This window comes from Eleutherodactylus coqui, chromosome 4, assembly GCF_035609145.1.
Source record: "Eleutherodactylus coqui strain aEleCoq1 chromosome 4, aEleCoq1.hap1, whole genome shotgun sequence".
Lineage (NCBI taxonomy): Eukaryota > Metazoa > Chordata > Amphibia > Anura > Eleutherodactylidae > Eleutherodactylus > Eleutherodactylus coqui.
In genome coordinates this window covers 252,923,592-252,940,853 of record NC_089840.1, presented here as the reverse complement: position 1 = coordinate 252,940,853, position 17,262 = coordinate 252,923,592, and the positions used below count along the sequence as shown (strand labels likewise).

The window sequence follows — 17,262 nt, the reverse complement described above, 5'->3', positions numbered from 1 at the left end:
TGCCCACTCTCATTCCCGAAGAGGAAAGGGGTTCGAGAGTGTTGCTATACCACAGGACCCTTGCGGACAAGCTGATGGTAAAATTCCCATCCGACAGCGCTAGTGGCAGAAAGCGCAGTACCGAGGGCAAGGTAGCAGGGGAGGTGCGTAGATCGAGCAGCATGTACAGCCCAGACAGTGCAACAGTCTTTAAGGGCCTGGCCAGCTTTATGGCTCCCCAGCAAGACTGTGTCACCGCTCCCCAGTCAAGGCTGAGTCGGCGGGAGCACTGTAAAAGGATGGTGAGGGAGTACGTAGCCGATCGCACGACCATCCTCGGTGACGCCTCTGCCCCCTACAACTACTGGGTGTCGAAGCTGGACACGTGGCCTGAACTAGCGCTGTATGCCCTGGAGGTGCTTGCTTGTCCTGCGGCTAGCGTCTTGTCGGAGAGGGTGTTTAGTGCGGCTGGGGGAATCATCACAGATAAGCGTAGCCGCTTGTCAACCGACAGTGCCGACAGGCTAACACTCATCAAGATGAACAAAGGCTGGATTTCCCCAGACTTCTGTTCTCCACCAGCGGACAGCAGCGATACGTAAGCAATACGTAGGCTGCACCCGCGGATGGAAGCTACGTTCTCTCTCACCATCCAAAACGGGGACATTTCTGCTTCATCAATCTGTGTCTAATATTCCTCCTCCTCCTCCTGCTCCTCCTCCTGAAACCTCACGTAATCACGCTGAACGGGCAATTTTTCTTAGGGCCACAAGGCTCATTCATCTAATTTTTCTAAACAATTTTTATAAGTTTCAATGCGCTTAAAAGCGTTGGAACTTTAACTTGAACCAATTTTTCGTTACACTGGGCTGCCTCCAGGCCTAGTTACCACTTAAGCCACATTAACCAAAGCGATTCACCTGCCATCTTGGTTGGGCATGGCCAATTTTTACTGAGGTACATTAGTACTGTTGGTACACCAATTTTTTGGGGCCCTCACCTACAGTGTAATCATAGTAATTTCTATGTTCTTCGCCTGCACTCATGGTACAGAAAGGTGTGGGGTTGGCCTACACTTTAGCTACATAAATGTAACTTGTGCCTTGGCTATACTAAGGCTACTGAAATGGAACTAAGACTGCGCTCCCACTATACTGCTGCTTCAGAATTGTTACTGGGGCCTGTCTTGAGTGCTACTATTGCTGACATGGAACGAAGACTGCGCTCCCGCTATACTGCTGCTTCGGAATTGTTACTGGGGCCTGTCTTGAGTGCTACTATTGCTGACATGGAACGAAGACTGCGCTCCCGCTATACTGCTGCTTCGGAATTGTTACTGGGACCTGTCTTGAGTGCTACTATTGCTGACATGGAACGAAGACTGCGCTCCCGCTATACTGCTGCTTCGGAATTGTTACTGGGGCCTGTCTTGAGTGCTACTATTGCTGACATGGAACGAAGACTGCGCTCCCGCTATACTGCTGCTTCGGAATTGTTACTGGGGCCTGTCTTGAGTGCTACTATTGCTGACATGGAACGAAGACTGCGCTCCCGCTATACTGCTGCTTCGGAATTGTTACTGGGGCCTGTCTTGAGTGCTACTATTGCTGACATGGAACGAAGACTGCGCTCCTCCTATAATGCTGCTAGTGATATGTTAGTGGGGCCTGTCCTAATGCTACGGCTGAAATGTTACGAATTCTGGGCTCTGCCTATACCGCTGCTAATGGTATGTCTCTGGGGTGTGGAAACAGAGGCTTCCCAAAGACATGATGGCGGCGAGGCCATTTCCCACCAACGCGGTTACTGTTAAGGTGCATATAACCACGGACACGTGGAGAGGACACGTAGTGCCTCAAAAACATCCCCCTCCTCCTCCAACAGGGAAAACATTCTTGGCAAATGCCTTTGCATTGGTTCGTCTGGTGGCAGTCCAAGAATTTCACCTTTACCGACACAACAAGAGAGCCCCCACACCATCCCCCCGCCACGGCCCACTTAATCCTGGCCGCATTCCGAAAACCAACAAAATACAACCGTGCTACTAGGTCCGCAGTCACCACCACATTACCACCAACGCGGTTACTGTTAAGGTGCATATTACCAGTCTGACTGGGGCATGCAGACACCTTGACAGAATGAATAGTGTGTGGCACATAGGTTCCCCATTGCTATGCCCACGTGTGCAGCTCCTGATGGCGGTGGCACAGGATTATATTTCTCATTGCTTCTGTACAGCATTGTGGGCTATCACCCCGCCCCTTTTAAAGAGGGTCGCTGCCTAGCCGTGCCAACCCTCTGCAGTGTGTGCCTGCGGTTCCTCCTCATGGCAGACGCACTTCTAAATAGACATGAGTGTGGCGTGGCATGAGGGCAGCTGAAGGCTGCGCAGGGACACTTTGGTGTGCGCTGTGGGGGGGAGGGGGGGCGGTTGGGCAGCATGTAACCCAGGAGAAGTGGCAGCGGAGTGTCATCCAGGCAGTGATTGTGCTTTGTTGTAGCCAGTGTGGTGCTTAGCAAAGGTATGCCATGCTAATGAGGGCTTTTCAGAAGTAAAAGTTGTTGGGAGGGGGGGGGGGCACTCTTGCCGCTATTGTGGCTTAATAGTGGGACCTGTGAACTTGAGATGCAGCCCAACATGTAGCCCCTCGCCTGCCCTATCCGTTGCTGTGTTGTTCCCATCACTTTCTTGAATTGCCCAGATTTTCACACATGAAAACCTTAGCGAGCATCGGCGAAATACAAAAATGTTCTGGTCGCCCATTGACTTCAATGGGGTTCGTTGTTGGAAACGAACCCTCGAACATCGCGGGAAGTTCGTTCCGAATAACGAACACCCGAACATTTTGGTGTTCGCTCATCTCTAGTCGTAATCTGTTGGAGAACACAGCATCAAGTGTTCAAATCCACTACAGTGCCTCCGCAGGTGAAATGAAGTATTACACCATTGCTATTGAAATTTATAGGCTACCTGTACAATGCATGGGGGCTTTAAAAAAGTGAGAGGCACTCTTTATAGTCATGCTTTAGTCTGGCTAATAGATAAAGATTCTGATCCTCTATTAACCCCTTCAGTGGCAGGTTTATTATTACCATATTATGGCAGGGACATCTCCGGGGGTTGCTGCTCTGAGTATTCAGTAAAAACCCTGGAAGATTTCAGATGACAGCTCAGTGCTCTGCACATTTCAGCGCTAGAGCTATCCACATAAATCTTACGGGGTTTAACTGCATGTTCAGTGCAGCAAGCCCCGGAGATTTTACGGGTGTGCCACTAAAGGGGTTAAAGGGAATTAGGAGGGTATTGCCAAGATTGACTTTTAGCACATATCCATAGAAGAGGTGTAAAAAATCTGATCGGTGGGTGTCAACGCTGAGACCCCCACCGGTCCCGAGAACAGGGGTTCCATACCTCCCTTTACTTCTCACTGCACTCCCCATAGTGATGAAGAGTTTGAATGGAATGGCGGTTGCACGTCTGGCGTAAATGTTTGGATGCCAATATAGCGTGATTTCATGTATGGGACCATCTGACAGTTGTTCCTGTGACATGTCAGTTATCATATTCTTCAGTAGGAAAGGAACTGCTGTCACCTGACAGGTATTTTTTTCTCAGAAAGTTCCTGCACTTATACTTTGGAACGCTCCAAATTTGTTGGCTATTTTCAGCTCCTTCCAGCAGCTGAAGACAGCCCCCATAAAGTCCTATAAAGGCGCTATATGGGGCCATCTTCAGCTGCCCGAAGGAGCCAAAAACGGCCAATGGAGCAAGAGCACTCCAAAGTACTGTATAAGCGCAGGTAGTTTTACAAGAGCCAATTATAGGCCCCAAGCATTTCTCCGAACACCTAAACAGAGGCCATTGTTACACATCACAATACAAATTCTGATAGTGCTAATAATAACTACATTATCCTACCAAAAGTAATTGGATACCTGAGCAAAAATCTAAAGTAGTATTTATTTCCATATGTTAACACTTAGTAAGGCTCCTTTGGCCCTAATGATATTGGATACTCTCCACAGCATACTTTCAACTAATGTCTGATGTACTTCAGCTGGTATTTCCCTTCATTTATCCTGCAAATGCCTGGCGAGTTTTCTCAAAGAAGATGGACACTGTTCATATTTCCTGACCCAACATTCCAGTTTGTCCCAGAGATGTTCACTGGGTTTAGGTGGGACTCTGTACAGGCCGGTCCAATTGTGGAGCATCCATATGCTTAAAGAAACGTAAAATAGCGTTGTCTTGTTGGAAGTATGGCCGACCATTCCCAGAGTATTACTACATTGTCGGCAGCACATTATTGTCTACAATGTCAGGGTCCCCTCTATGTTCCTGGTTCTTGTCACTACAAACAATGAACCAAGACCATGCCACGTAAAACATCCCCAGACCATAATGGAACCTCCACCATGCTTAATTGTTGACACAACACACTCAGGCAAAAGGTGTTTCACAGAATCTTCCTCCCTGTGTATGTCATCTGAATCGAAGATGGAGCAGCAGGATTCGTCACTCCATTGAATGTTCTTCCATTGCTCAACTGTCCAATGACGACGCTCCTTGCACCACTGCAAACAGGCCAATGTATCTTCTTTGAGAGCACTCACTAGATGTTTGCAGGATGAATGAAGGGAAATACCAGCTGAAGTATATCAGACGTTAGTAGAAAGTACGTCACAGACAGGATCCGATGTCATTAGTGCCAAAGGAGCCCCACTAAGTATTAACACATGGAAATAAATACTACTGTTAATTCCCAATCAGCTTCACAATTATTTGTGGTAGGGTCGTGTGTAATATTCTGCTGTCATTAATGCAATCGTTGATTATGTCTATATCTGTCTCTCGTAGAGTTGGACGTCGAGAACATGCAGATCCTTTTATGGAGGAACTTAATCCAGGAGATGCTTCAGAACCAGAAGGAAGAGGAACCGGTGAGTTAAGAAAACAATTTTAGAACTTTTTGGTAATCCTTGTGTATAGTATATAGTATATAGTGCACTGCAGATCAGTATCAAGGTCGAATATAGTATTCTGAGTAAAGTATGTGCATGAAGTCGGGATTCACATTGTGGCACTGCATGCCAAATGCTATATGTTGGATTGGATTATTTATGTTGCAGTGGTATATTTTGCATTTCTGTCCCTGGTGGTCAGTTGTATATTCTGTATCCCTATCCGGGGTGGTTAGTCGTACTTTTGACATTTCTGTCCCTAGTGCTCAGTGGTACACCTTGCATCTCTATCCCTGGGTACGTTTTGCATTTCTTTCCCCGGAGTTCAGTGGTAAATTAACCCTTTCCAATCCACTGTCTGACGTGTGAAGACATTCTGATTGAAGGCTGTACAGCTCCGATGTCGGAAGACGTCCGGCAGGGTATTCTTACTGTATATTATAGGCTGCTATGTTGTCGGGGGCCTCTCCAGCATGTCAGATACTACAGTACTGGCTCTAGCCAGCAGATGGCGCCATTGTATAATGGCAGAAAGAGAAAGCCCCCTAGGAAACCCTAAATCCAAATTGGATTGCAAAGGGTTAAAGCAACTCTTTCTGTGGTGGCTAGTGATACATTTAACATTTGTATCCATGGTGGCCAGTGGCACAATGAGAATCTCTGTCCCTGGTGGCCAGTTGTATATTTAGCATCTCTATCTTTGGTGGTTAGTGGTAAATTTAGCATTTCTGTCTTTGGTGATCATTGGAGCATTTAGCATCTCTGTTGCTGTGATCAGTGGTACATCTAGTGCTTTATCCAAGACGGCCAGAAGTACATTTGACCCAAAGCAAATGACGGAGCAGCACACCAGGGATTATTTAAAAGATGGATCTAGCATCATATGGTGCTTCCTTTATTTAAATCTCCATAAAAAGGCAATGCTTCGGCCCGATGTGAGCCTTTTTCCAAGCCCTTTTGCTCTTAGAAGCACATTTAACGTCTCTGTACCCAGTGGCCAATGGCGCATCTAGTATATTTGTCCCTGATGGTTGGTGATACATTTAACATCTTTATCCATGGTAGATAGTAGTACAATTAGCATCTCCATCCCTGGGGACCAGTGGTACATAAAATATTTCTGTGCCTGGTGATTAGTGGTAAATTTAGCATTTCTGTCTTTGGTAGTCATTAGTGCATTTATCATCTCTGTCCCTGTGATCAGTGGTACATGTAGTGTTATTGTCCAAGCCAGCCAGAAGTACATTTAATGACTCTGTCCCTGGTGGCCAGTGGTATATCTAGTATATTTGTCCCTGGTGGTCAGTGGTAAATTTAACATCTTTATCCATGGTAGCCAGTAGTACAATTAGCATCTCTGTCCCCGGTGACCAGTTGTATATTTAGCATCTCTGTCCCTGGTGACCAGTTGTATATTTAGCATCTCTGTCCCTGGTGGCCAGTAGTACATCTAGTAGATTTGTCCCTGACAGTCAGTGGTACATTTCGCATCTTTATCCAAGGTGGCCATTGGTACAATTAGCATCTCTGTCCCTGGTGACCAGTTGTATATTTAGCATCTCTGTCCCTGGTGGCCAGTAGTACATCTAGTAGATTTGTCCCTGATAGTCAGTGGTACATTTTGCATCTTTATCCAAGGTGGCCATTGGTACAATTAGCATCTCTGTCCCTGGTGGCAAGTTGTATATTTAGGATTAGAGATGAGCAAGCATACTCGCTAAGGACAAATACTCGAGCGAGTATTGTCCTTTTCGAGTGCCTGCCCACTCGTGAGAAAAGATTCGGGTGCCCGCGGGGGTGAGCACTTTGTTGTGGGAATGAGCAGGAGGGAGCTGGGAGGGGGAGGGGGAGAGAGAGATATCCCCCCCCCCCCCCCCCCTTCTCCTCCGCTCTCCCCTGCCGGCACCCAAATCTTTTCTCATGAGCGGGCAGGTACTCGAAAAGGACAATACTCGCTCGGGTATTTGTCCTTAGCGAGTATGCTCGCTCATCTCTATTCAGCATCTCTATCCTTAGTGGTTAGTGGTACATTGAACATATCTGTCCTCGGTGGTTAGTGGTAAATTTAGCATTTCTGTCCTTGATGGTCATTAGTGCATTTAGCACCTCTGTCCCTGTGATCTGTGGTAGATCTAGTATCTTTGTCCAAGTACATTTAACAACTCTGTCCCTGGTGGCCAGTGGCACATGTAGAATATTTGTTCCTGATGGTCAGTGGTACATTTAACACCTTTATCCATGGTAGCATCTCTGTCCCTGGTGGTTAGCGGTACATTGAACATTTCTGTCCTTGGTGGTCATTGGTGCATTGATCATCTCTGTCCCTCTGATCAGTGGTAGATCTAGTGTTATTGTCCAAGCCAGCCAGAAGTACATTTAACGTCTCTGTCCCTGGTGGTCAGTGGTATATCTAGTATATTTGTCCCTAGTGGTCAGTGGTATATCTAGTATATTTGTCCCTAGTGGTCAGTGGTCCATTAAGTATTCGGCACAAGAGTCCGATAACCCCATTTGTCCCCTATCCTCTGTGAGTCGGACAGGCCGCACTCCTCGCTCAGTGTATTGTGAGGGGTAATGTCTACCTCTATGCTTTTTCTGATTGCTGTAGTCTTATCTCAGACGTTGCGGTGCATTTGATCGAATATAAGGACACTGCGTTATACATAATCTTTTGCAGGCAGAAATTGAATTTTCCACATGGCTGCCCTGAAATACAGGATTTTATACAAAAGCCTATAGCTTGTGTCCCATTAACAGGCTACAAGGTGCTGTAAAGAAAAGACTTAACTCCACTCTCTCCAATCCCAGAGAAACCATATGTATCAATAACCGCTACCACAAATGCCTCATAGAGTAGCACTGGAGTCATAGACATTGACTTACATAACTCAGGTGACTCCTGGAAACCCTTTTTCTGTGATAGCAATAGAGAAATGAAATTGTTGCCATACAGTTGTTAAAGGAGTTGTCCACACTCCCTTTAAGCATGTCCCAAGAGTATGCTGATCGCAGAAAATCCCAATGTTAGAACCCCATGATTGGCTGAAATCTGCATGGAACCTTGTGTTCAATTGTCCTGCAGCACCACCGCAGGAGAACTGAAGAATTACATGGAGCCTATCAAATTCAATGGACTCTGCATATAATGACTGGACAGGCCGGGTCCTCCAGATAGAAGGACACTCTTTGTATTCGCTACATACTTTGGAATATTGTTGCAGGTCTGAAATGTACTATTAACTCTGAATACTGTGACAGAACATTTGAAGGCTGGTTTTCTATACAACTCCATTCAGAAACTGAATATAGATAGTGATGTCATGTCATATGACCGATTCGGGCAATCACATAGCGTTATCATGGTGCACCGAGAATAGCCATCAAAGTCACTTGACATCACCCACTGCCAATTGTATCACTATGAGGATCTGTCAATAATGAATTGGCTGGTGATCACGGGGCCAGGGTGGTAAATGGGGGCCTTATCCTAAGTGCAAATATATTGCAAACCATTGTATTTCACTACAATAATGAGCTACATGAAGTGCGTGCATTGACTTGAGGTCACCACTAGGGACGCTTTTGCATATGCAGTCTCCATAGATGTAGACAGCATTTGCATATAACCCTCTTATTGATGTCTGTGAAGACTGAATACGGAACAGTGTCCACTGCAAATATTTAAAGTCTCTGTAGAGGATGTGTCTGGTATTGCAGTTAAGTCTCATGCACTTCTCTCAATACCAGCTGCAATACCAGACTCAACCATTGGGCAGATGGGGTGCTGTTTCTAGAATATAGCAGCTGCATATGCTTTTCTAATCCTGTAAAACCCTTTTTATCCCAACTGGAAGTAGAGGAACCCAGAGCAACAGTTCCAGCCAAGCAGTGCCGGCCTTAGTTTAGATGGCACCCTGTGCAGAATTCATTTTGTCCCACCCAGGTCATAGAAAATAAAGATATACAGTATATTGCAGTGATTGGCAGTCTACCGGGATTCTGCTTGTACAGAAAGCAGCAAGAGAGCTGCATATCCACACCAAACAGTTCAGTGAATAATTACTGTACCGGAACCAAGCTCATAACATAAGTACAGCACCTAAACCAAGCTCATAACATGAATACAGCATGAGTCAAACTCCAAACAAATACAGTACCAGAACCAAGCTCATAACATACCCAGCACCAAAACCAAATTCAGTACATAAATACAGCACCACAACCAAGCTAACTACATATACAGACCCTGAACCAAGCTTATAATATAAATACAACACCAGAACCAAGCTCATAATATAAATACTGCATCAGACCTAACCTTGGTACATAAATATAGCACCAGGGCCCAGCTTATAACATAAATACAGCACTAGATACAAGCTCATAACATTATTACAGCAGCAGAACCAAGCTTATTACATTAATACAGCACCAGAACCAAGCTAAGTACATATATACAACACCAGAACCAAGCTCATAATATAAATACAGCATGAGATCCAACCTTGGTACATAACTATAGCATCAGAGCTCAGCTCATAACATAAATACAGAACCAGAGCCAAGCTCATTACATTACTACAGCACCAGAATGAAGGTCATCACATAAATACAGTAGCAGAATTAAGCAATTGTGTTGCGAGAGTCCTGATGGACTGACAGCGGAGCCTCGGAACATCATAGGAGAGGAGACAGAGGCAGGTAATTCATATAGTTCCACAAGTGACAGCCACACAAAGAAAGTAGATCATCTGGTCGGGTGGACCTAAGGGTGGGCAATTGCCCGCAGCCTACATCTGCCTGCGCCCCTCCCACAAGCTGATGGCCATCACACTGTGTGATTGCATAGACTGGATGTAGTCAAGGACGACTATGTAGTCCAATGCACTAAAGACATAACCCACATGTTTGGGACACAGTGGTACAATACATGCATGCTTTGGCACATTCTTGCAATGTCTGATTTTCTCATTGCCCTGCCCCATTTTTTGCCATAAGCATAGTGACACATAAGCTTCGCTATATTTCGAAAATGATCCGTCATTTACAAAATAACTTCTAGAATTTTGCGATGAGACATTTTTTTACATTTCAGCAATGCGGAATGAATCGAGAATCCTGTATTTATCGGTACAGAATTTCCAGGTTATCCTAGATGTAATTTCACGTTTCCTCCAGTGGGTGGCAGTAGAGAATTGTGCATTCGCTTCCAGTTTATTCCGAAAAGTAAACAACTAGTTGCAGAACTCATTACAAGTCTTCATTATTAACCAGTGCAGCGCCGCCGCGACATAGCCTGCAAATGTCATCCCTCTCCAAGCCTTATGTCAAGCATTAATCCATGGAGTGTGCTGAATTCCGCCGTCCCATCACAGAGGCTTTGCTTTTGAAATCTAACATTTTAGGCGATATCTTGTACAGAAATGTTGCTCCTAATCCTGATTTATGCAGCGAATTGCAATTAGGGGCTCAAGTTCTTGAAGAGACGACAGAACATACAAAACTGTTACTGATATAGTCCGGGCTCTCTGCAAAGGAATGTTAATTATCCTCCCTGGTGAGTAGTCGGAGCAGATAATAGCGATGATACTATTGATAAGGGCCTGAAATATAGAAGATGACTTTTCGGTGACATTGTAATGTTAGAGCGATGCCCTTCATAGATCTTCATGGAACGAGTCCTCGCTGCCAGTTTTTAGCTGCTGCATAATAATTAAAGTGACCCTCCGGTTTTAGATAGGACCATTATAAACAACCTCATAGTAAGGTCTTCCAGACTAGTACGATTCTGCTAAACCAGTAGACCCTGGGGGAGAGGGCCTGGGTGTTGTAGTCATAATAAGGACCCTAATATGTGGTTGTATAACAGGTAGATGGTGGTGAGACATAGAGGTTGTAGCAAAAAACATTCAGGAAGGTCTTGCAGAAACATATATACACTTTAACCAAGTTAAATCAGGCATAACATTAGTGTTAATCCCTTACATCCCCCCCTTTTTTACGGTTGATGTCCTCAGCAACATGGCAAAGTCTGTAACAGTTCTTGAGGGGAGTTTTGCTGCTGCACCCTACTTGACACCGCTCGTACCATCCTGCCGACTACGCCAATTTGTAACTTATGGATGGTATGTGATGGTGTGCTGGTAACAGATGGAGATGGAGGCAGCTGGTTATAGGGGAAAAAAGCCAAATCATATGACCTCCCTGAAATGTCTTGCAGAAAAAACATGTATTCACTTTAACTATGTAAAATCAGGCATACCAATAGGGTTAACCCTTTAAGTTCTATTTTGATCGCTACAATTTATGATTGGTGAAGGTTTGATCTCTCAGATTCCCATCACAGTGGGCAGGCTGCAGTGCAGCTCCATGTAAGTGAATGGGGTTCTCTGCACAGCCGGATGGCCATGTCAGCGATGTGCAAGGAAAAATAAATGTCATCACTTTATGAGTCCTTAATACCCCTTTCAATTTTTTGGGTAGAAATAAAGCTACCATGACAAACCATCAACTGCCCAAGATCAAGCAAATGGAGCACTGATAACCTGATAAGGGGAGCTTCCCCTCTGTGTCAAACCACCTAGGAGTTTTTTTTTAAGGGGTTTTCCGTACATACTCGGCCACCGGGACCCCCAGCGCTCCTAATATCTGTGCACAATGAGCTCCCCATAAGAGTGGAGCGGTGGTGTATATGCACAACCTCCACTCCTTTGACTTCTGCTGAGTGCATTGATATGAAGTGAATGAAGCGGTGGTCATTTATGATTGCCATTCACACAGGGAACTAGGGGTATGCAGATGTTGGGATCATCATCGCTTGGAGGGGAGGGGTAGCGGCAGCAGCTTTGTTCGCTCGCGGTAAATTTCTGTTGTGTTTGCATCCATAGGTGGCGCTGTGACTGATTTTGATGGTGACGGTATGCTGGATCTTATCCTATCCCACGGAGAGTCCATGGCGCAGCCTTTATCTGTGTTTAAGGGGAAGCAGGTGAGACTCCATAATTATTTGCTGGGTCCTTCAGGTGACTTTTAAAGCTGAGGAGAGAATGGGGCGGGGATGAACCATCCATAAAGTTAGAAACAGTTATGGAAGATGGCTTCCATTCTCCGAGGACTTGTGCTTAAACTAGGGCTCAATTCATATAGAGTGATGGATTCTGGTAGACTGGTAAAGGCAAGATTTTGTATAGGAATTGGGTAGATGGTGCATTCGCATTGAGCATCTTGGCAGCGCACCACTTTCAACTGTTTCTGTATCTGCAGGACATCGATACAATTGAAAACTATTGCAGTATTCTAGCACCCACCGCTCCGGCCTTAGGGTTTGTACTCACATCTGGGTCAAGTGGTCATGTGCCTGTCCAAGCATGTGACCACTGTAGCCAATCCCCAGTCTCAGTAATTTTGAAGCCAGTGATTGGCTGCAGCAGTCACACATTTAGACAGGTATGTGATCACTCAACCCAAAAAGGAGTAGACCGGTGAAAGCCACACGAGGCGATGCAGCCTGCTGGGTTAGGTGAGCATAAGTTTTTATTATTTTTTTGGCACAAAAAGTTTGTGATTGGAGGGGGTTGGGTGATGGAATGGGGAGGGGGCACTCATGACACCCATGCACTGGGCCTACTAGGGTATTAAAACAAACCTACATATAATAGCAATATAGAAATAACCCTTTAACTGCAGTATAGAATGCTTAGGTTGGGAGTATGAAGATGGAGCTTGGTTAGAAAAATTGACAACTGCTCTTATTACTATTTTTATGATACTTTGTGTTTGTCACATGTGCTTAAAGGAGATTAAGTTGGTTGAAAATGCATTTCAGTGCACTAAAATTTTTTGAGGCAATGACCAGCTACCTTGGCCGTTCTGACCAGACTGTTAGGACCAGTGGATGTATGAAGGCACACAAAGCGACCGAGCTCAGGATGGCCCCGACAGACCACCAGTAGAGAGGATCATCTGATCGTCCGACAAGCACGAACCATTTCCAGATGCGTGGCTCAAGGACATTTGGTCTCATAGCGCCCATTACATATACTGCCTTTGACATCCACCCACTGTCGCCTCTGTTTGCAGTGGTGTCGTGAACAATAAGCTGGACTATAACAGAGTGGAACCAGGTTGTCTTCAGCGACAAATCCGGGCTTAGTTTGGGCGCTGACAATGGGCATCTTCATGTCTAGAGACCTTGGGGTGAGCGCCTTAATCCTGCCTTTGCTCTGGAGCAGCACACTGCCCCCTGCTGATGTGATGGTCTGGAGGGCCATCACATATGGCAGTCGTTCACCCCTAGTAGTGGTACGACTCATACAAGGGAAAATGACAGCTCAGCGATATCCTGCAGCCACATGTGTTCCTCTCATGGCGGTTTCCAAGAGGCATCTTCCAGCAGGATAATGCTCGGCCGCACACAAGGGGGTCACAGGAATGTCCCCACAACATTGTCACACTTTCATGGCTGATTTATCACTAACAGAACATGTATGGGACCATCTGGGATGCCAACTTTGACAGCCGACAAGTATGCATAATCTAGAGGCTCAGTTTCAGCAAATGTGCACTGACATGCCACAGAATACCATCCAGAACCTGTATGTCTCCATGATCGCCTGTATCACATCTTGTATCCAAGCTAGAGGCGGCTCGACAGGGTACTAGAGCCTTCATGCCCATCCATATGACATCTTGTATCCAAACTATAGGCTGCCCGACAGGGTACTAAAGCCTCGATGCCCCCCGTATCACATCTTGGATCCAAGCGAGAGGTGGCCCAACAAGGCAATAAAGCCTCCATGCCTGCCTGTTTAACATCTTGTATCCAAGCTAGAGGCGGTACAACAGGGTACTAAAGCCTCGATGCCCCCCGTATCACATCTTGTATCCCAGCTAGAGGCGGTACAACAGGGCACTAGAGCCTCTATGCCCGTCTGTATCACATCTTGTATCCAAGTTATAGGTGACTCAACAGAGTACTAGAGCCTCCATGCCCGCCCGTATAACATCTTGGATCCAAGCGAGAGGTGGCCCAACAAGGTAATAAAGCCTCCATGCCTGCCTGTTTCACATCTTGTATCCAAGCTAGAGGCGGTACAACAGGGTGTGAAGCCTTCATGCCCACCTGTATCACATATTGTATCCAAGCTAGAGGCAGTACAACAGGGTACTAGAGCCTCTATGCCCGTCCGTATCACATCTTGTATCCAAGTGAGAGATGACTCAACAGAGTACTAGAGCCTCCATGCCCGCCCGTATCACATCTTGTATCCAAGCTAGAGGCGGCCCAACAGAGAATGCTGAGATCATGTGCTTGGCAATCTCCAGCACTGCTCACAGAAATGAATGGAGCGGTGGGTGGTGCAACCTCTGCTACTTCATTTGGGGACAAACCGGAACCCTGTTTTCAGGATCGGTGGTGATTCCAGTGATCAGACCCCCACTGATCAGTTAGTTATACCTTATCCTGTTTATAGGGGACAACTTGTTACAACCTCAAAACTCCTTTAAAGGATTTGTGCAAGGTTACAAAAACATGGCAGCTTTTTTTTCTAGAAACAATGCCACACCTGTCCATTGGTTGTGTCTGGAATTGCAGTTCCAGTAAACTTTGAATATATTGATAATTTTGTATAATTTTTGTGGAAATTGTTTGGATATATACAAAGAAGAGTTGTGCCCATACCGGTAATTAAAGGGGTTGTCCCACTTCCAAGAGTGATTATAAGTAATGAACCGCTGATTGGCCATTGGTCTTCCTATGTACAGAGCTGGTTTCTTGCCGGAAGCAGATCATACATTGTGCAGTGGTCCGACAGGACTCAGCCTGCAGTACCATGCAGAACCACTGCACAATGTATGGAGCTGTCTGCTATCATCCACAAACCCATCCCGTACATTGGTACATGGACCCAGCCAGTCAGAGGATGATAGAGGATAGATTTCCAATCTTAAGAGTGAGACAACCCCTTTAAACTGGGGTGCCTTCCTTATGTAGGCTGGTTCACAGTACGTACTTCTTGAGGAGGACGGGCTCCATGATCTTCCGTCTGATAGATAGGGGTTTCATCAATACCAGAAGATCCAAATCACCGCACAGTTCCGACTGTGCCGAACATTTTTACTTATCTGTGAAGAAATTCTTAATAACTTTTCTCCATCAGCTTCAATGATTTCTTCACTTTTTCAAGACTGCACAGCCAAGTGGGTAGATAACTGAATTAGAACAAATTACTATTGCAGACTCTTTATGGTCTAGACAGCCTAATGCAATGACTGGAGCGGGAGATGCCACCAAGAGACTCCTCGCCGCTCTGCAAGAATTTTGAAGAGACGCGTTAAGCCTGCGTGCGTAGTTATTCACAATCAGTACATCCCAGGAAAAAACTTGTCGCCGCTAGCCAACTTTTTACTGTGGGAAGTTGTAGAATGTCTCCTATTTGGACTACAGGAGCAAATTTGGGGAACATCTGCTAAGACCAAAGGGGTCTTATGTACTGTAGCTGTAATGAATGATGATCCCAGATAGGTGGCCAGTTGTGTAGGCGACGGGTAAAGTTTACCGTTCCATCAGGGTCACTCCTCTTACTGACCGCCAGACTCATATGACATATAAGAGCTCAAATAAGTACATTATTATTACAGTGAATGTGTGTATGTACGGAAGACCTTGTAGGACATATCATGCCTGGCTACATTAGTATTTGGGGCTGGAAAGACGTTTTCTTTAATTTTGCTGTATATACCCACGTCCCTGGTTACACTAAAGGTAAAATACCATCTCATGATCCAGCCTGCAGTAAAATGGAATGCTATGACTTCATTGTCCTTACTAGATGGCAGATTAATTACAGTATTCCAGGTTTATTTTACTGCCTGAGCCAAGATAAGCAGCTTTCCTATAGACAGTAGTAGAGGGAAAATTTTAGATGGGTACTACAAACAATACCTGCACATCAGATAATACTGCAGACTGGTAAAATAGCATCTTGATTTACAGCCTATATTAAGGGGGGTTTTCCACAGTTGTCAGTTCTGGGATACACCAAGGTCCGAGCGGAAGCCACTGCTCTGACCACTGTGTAGTGGCCGGTACTTGTAATTGCAAGCACAGCTCTCACGGACATCAATTGTAGCTGTGCCTGCAATTGCAAGTGCATTTCCCATTGATTTCATTGAGAGCTGCGCCTGCAATTACAAGCGTCGGCCACTAAACAGGGGTTGGAGCAGTGGCTTCTATTTCGATTCTGGTGTATCCTGGCGCTGACAGCTGACACTGCCTGGAAAATCCCTTTGAATTGAATGTTACGTTTCATTATGCCTAATAGATGGGAAATTAGTGACAGCATAAATACTTATTTTACTGCCTAAGCCAAGATAAGCAGTTTTCACAAAGACATTAGCAAAGGAATGATTGTTCACAGGTGGCACAGAAAAAAGGCACTGGTACTGGGGAGGATAGACCCTCATATTGTGCGGGTGAGCAGCAGAGTGTTTAGATGTTTTTGCATTTAGGTGGCTGTTTGTCTAGGTACAGCATTGCAGGAATAAGCGCAATCATTATTTCTTCCAGGGCTTGAAAAACAATTGGCTCAGAGTGATACCACGTACCAAGTATGGTTCCTTTGCGAGGGGCGCCAAAGTGGTGCTATACACCAAGAAAAGTGGGGCTCATCTAAGAATTATCGATGGTGGATCTGGATACCTTTGTGAGATGGAACCTGTTGCCCACTTTGGCCTCGGTAAGTAATGCAAGGTTCTTTTCTCTTTCCTTCGCTTATTACACTGAGGACATTAGTGGAATATATTTTTGTGGACCAGCAAATGGTTTTGAACATCTGATGGGCTGTTATGGTGGGCAGGCTCATAATATAGCGTAGGCAAAACAGGGGTCTCCACTTTCTAATGGCTTCCACCACCCTTCTCCAGGTGATTGACAGCAACTACAAATCTGGTGCTTTTAATCCTGGGACCTGGGCATTATTATCTGGCGTGGTATAAGCATAGTAAAGGTGCCCCTTCTCTTTTTGGTGAATGTGTGAGGGGGTGATTTTGCAACATCAGTGGGATGCGAAGTAACAACTCTGGTGAGGCATCTTGACCAATGTTTTATTTTACAGGTCTAGTCTGACCTCTGTTGGTTAATTAAAGTTTTGCTGTTCTAAATTGTGTTAGCAATGATTAGTTATATATGTTGCTTCTAATTGGTTCTGGCTGGACACTTGGGGCATACTGCTGCTGGCACAACCACGCTTACAATACAAGAAGCGTGTATTCCACAACGACGACACAGAAGCAGCCGAGAGCTTGCAGTAAGGCTGAATT

The 17,262-nt window shown here is 45.5% G+C and overlaps 1 protein-coding gene across 4 annotated transcripts in view; it reads left to right on the top strand.

Moving 5' to 3' along the window:
* Positions 1-17,262, top strand: part of CRTAC1 (cartilage acidic protein 1) — a 537,130-nt gene that overhangs the window by 485,203 nt on the left and 34,665 nt on the right. For all 4 annotated transcript variants that reach the window (XM_066601101.1, XM_066601100.1, XM_066601103.1 and 1 more), the window contains 3 exons: positions 4,838-4,920; positions 11,829-11,929; positions 16,511-16,679. In XM_066601101.1, coding sequence (XP_066457198.1) covers positions 4,838-4,920; positions 11,829-11,929; positions 16,511-16,679 — 353 coding nt within the window. The remainder of the gene's footprint in view (positions 1-4,837; positions 4,921-11,828; positions 11,930-16,510; positions 16,680-17,262) is intronic.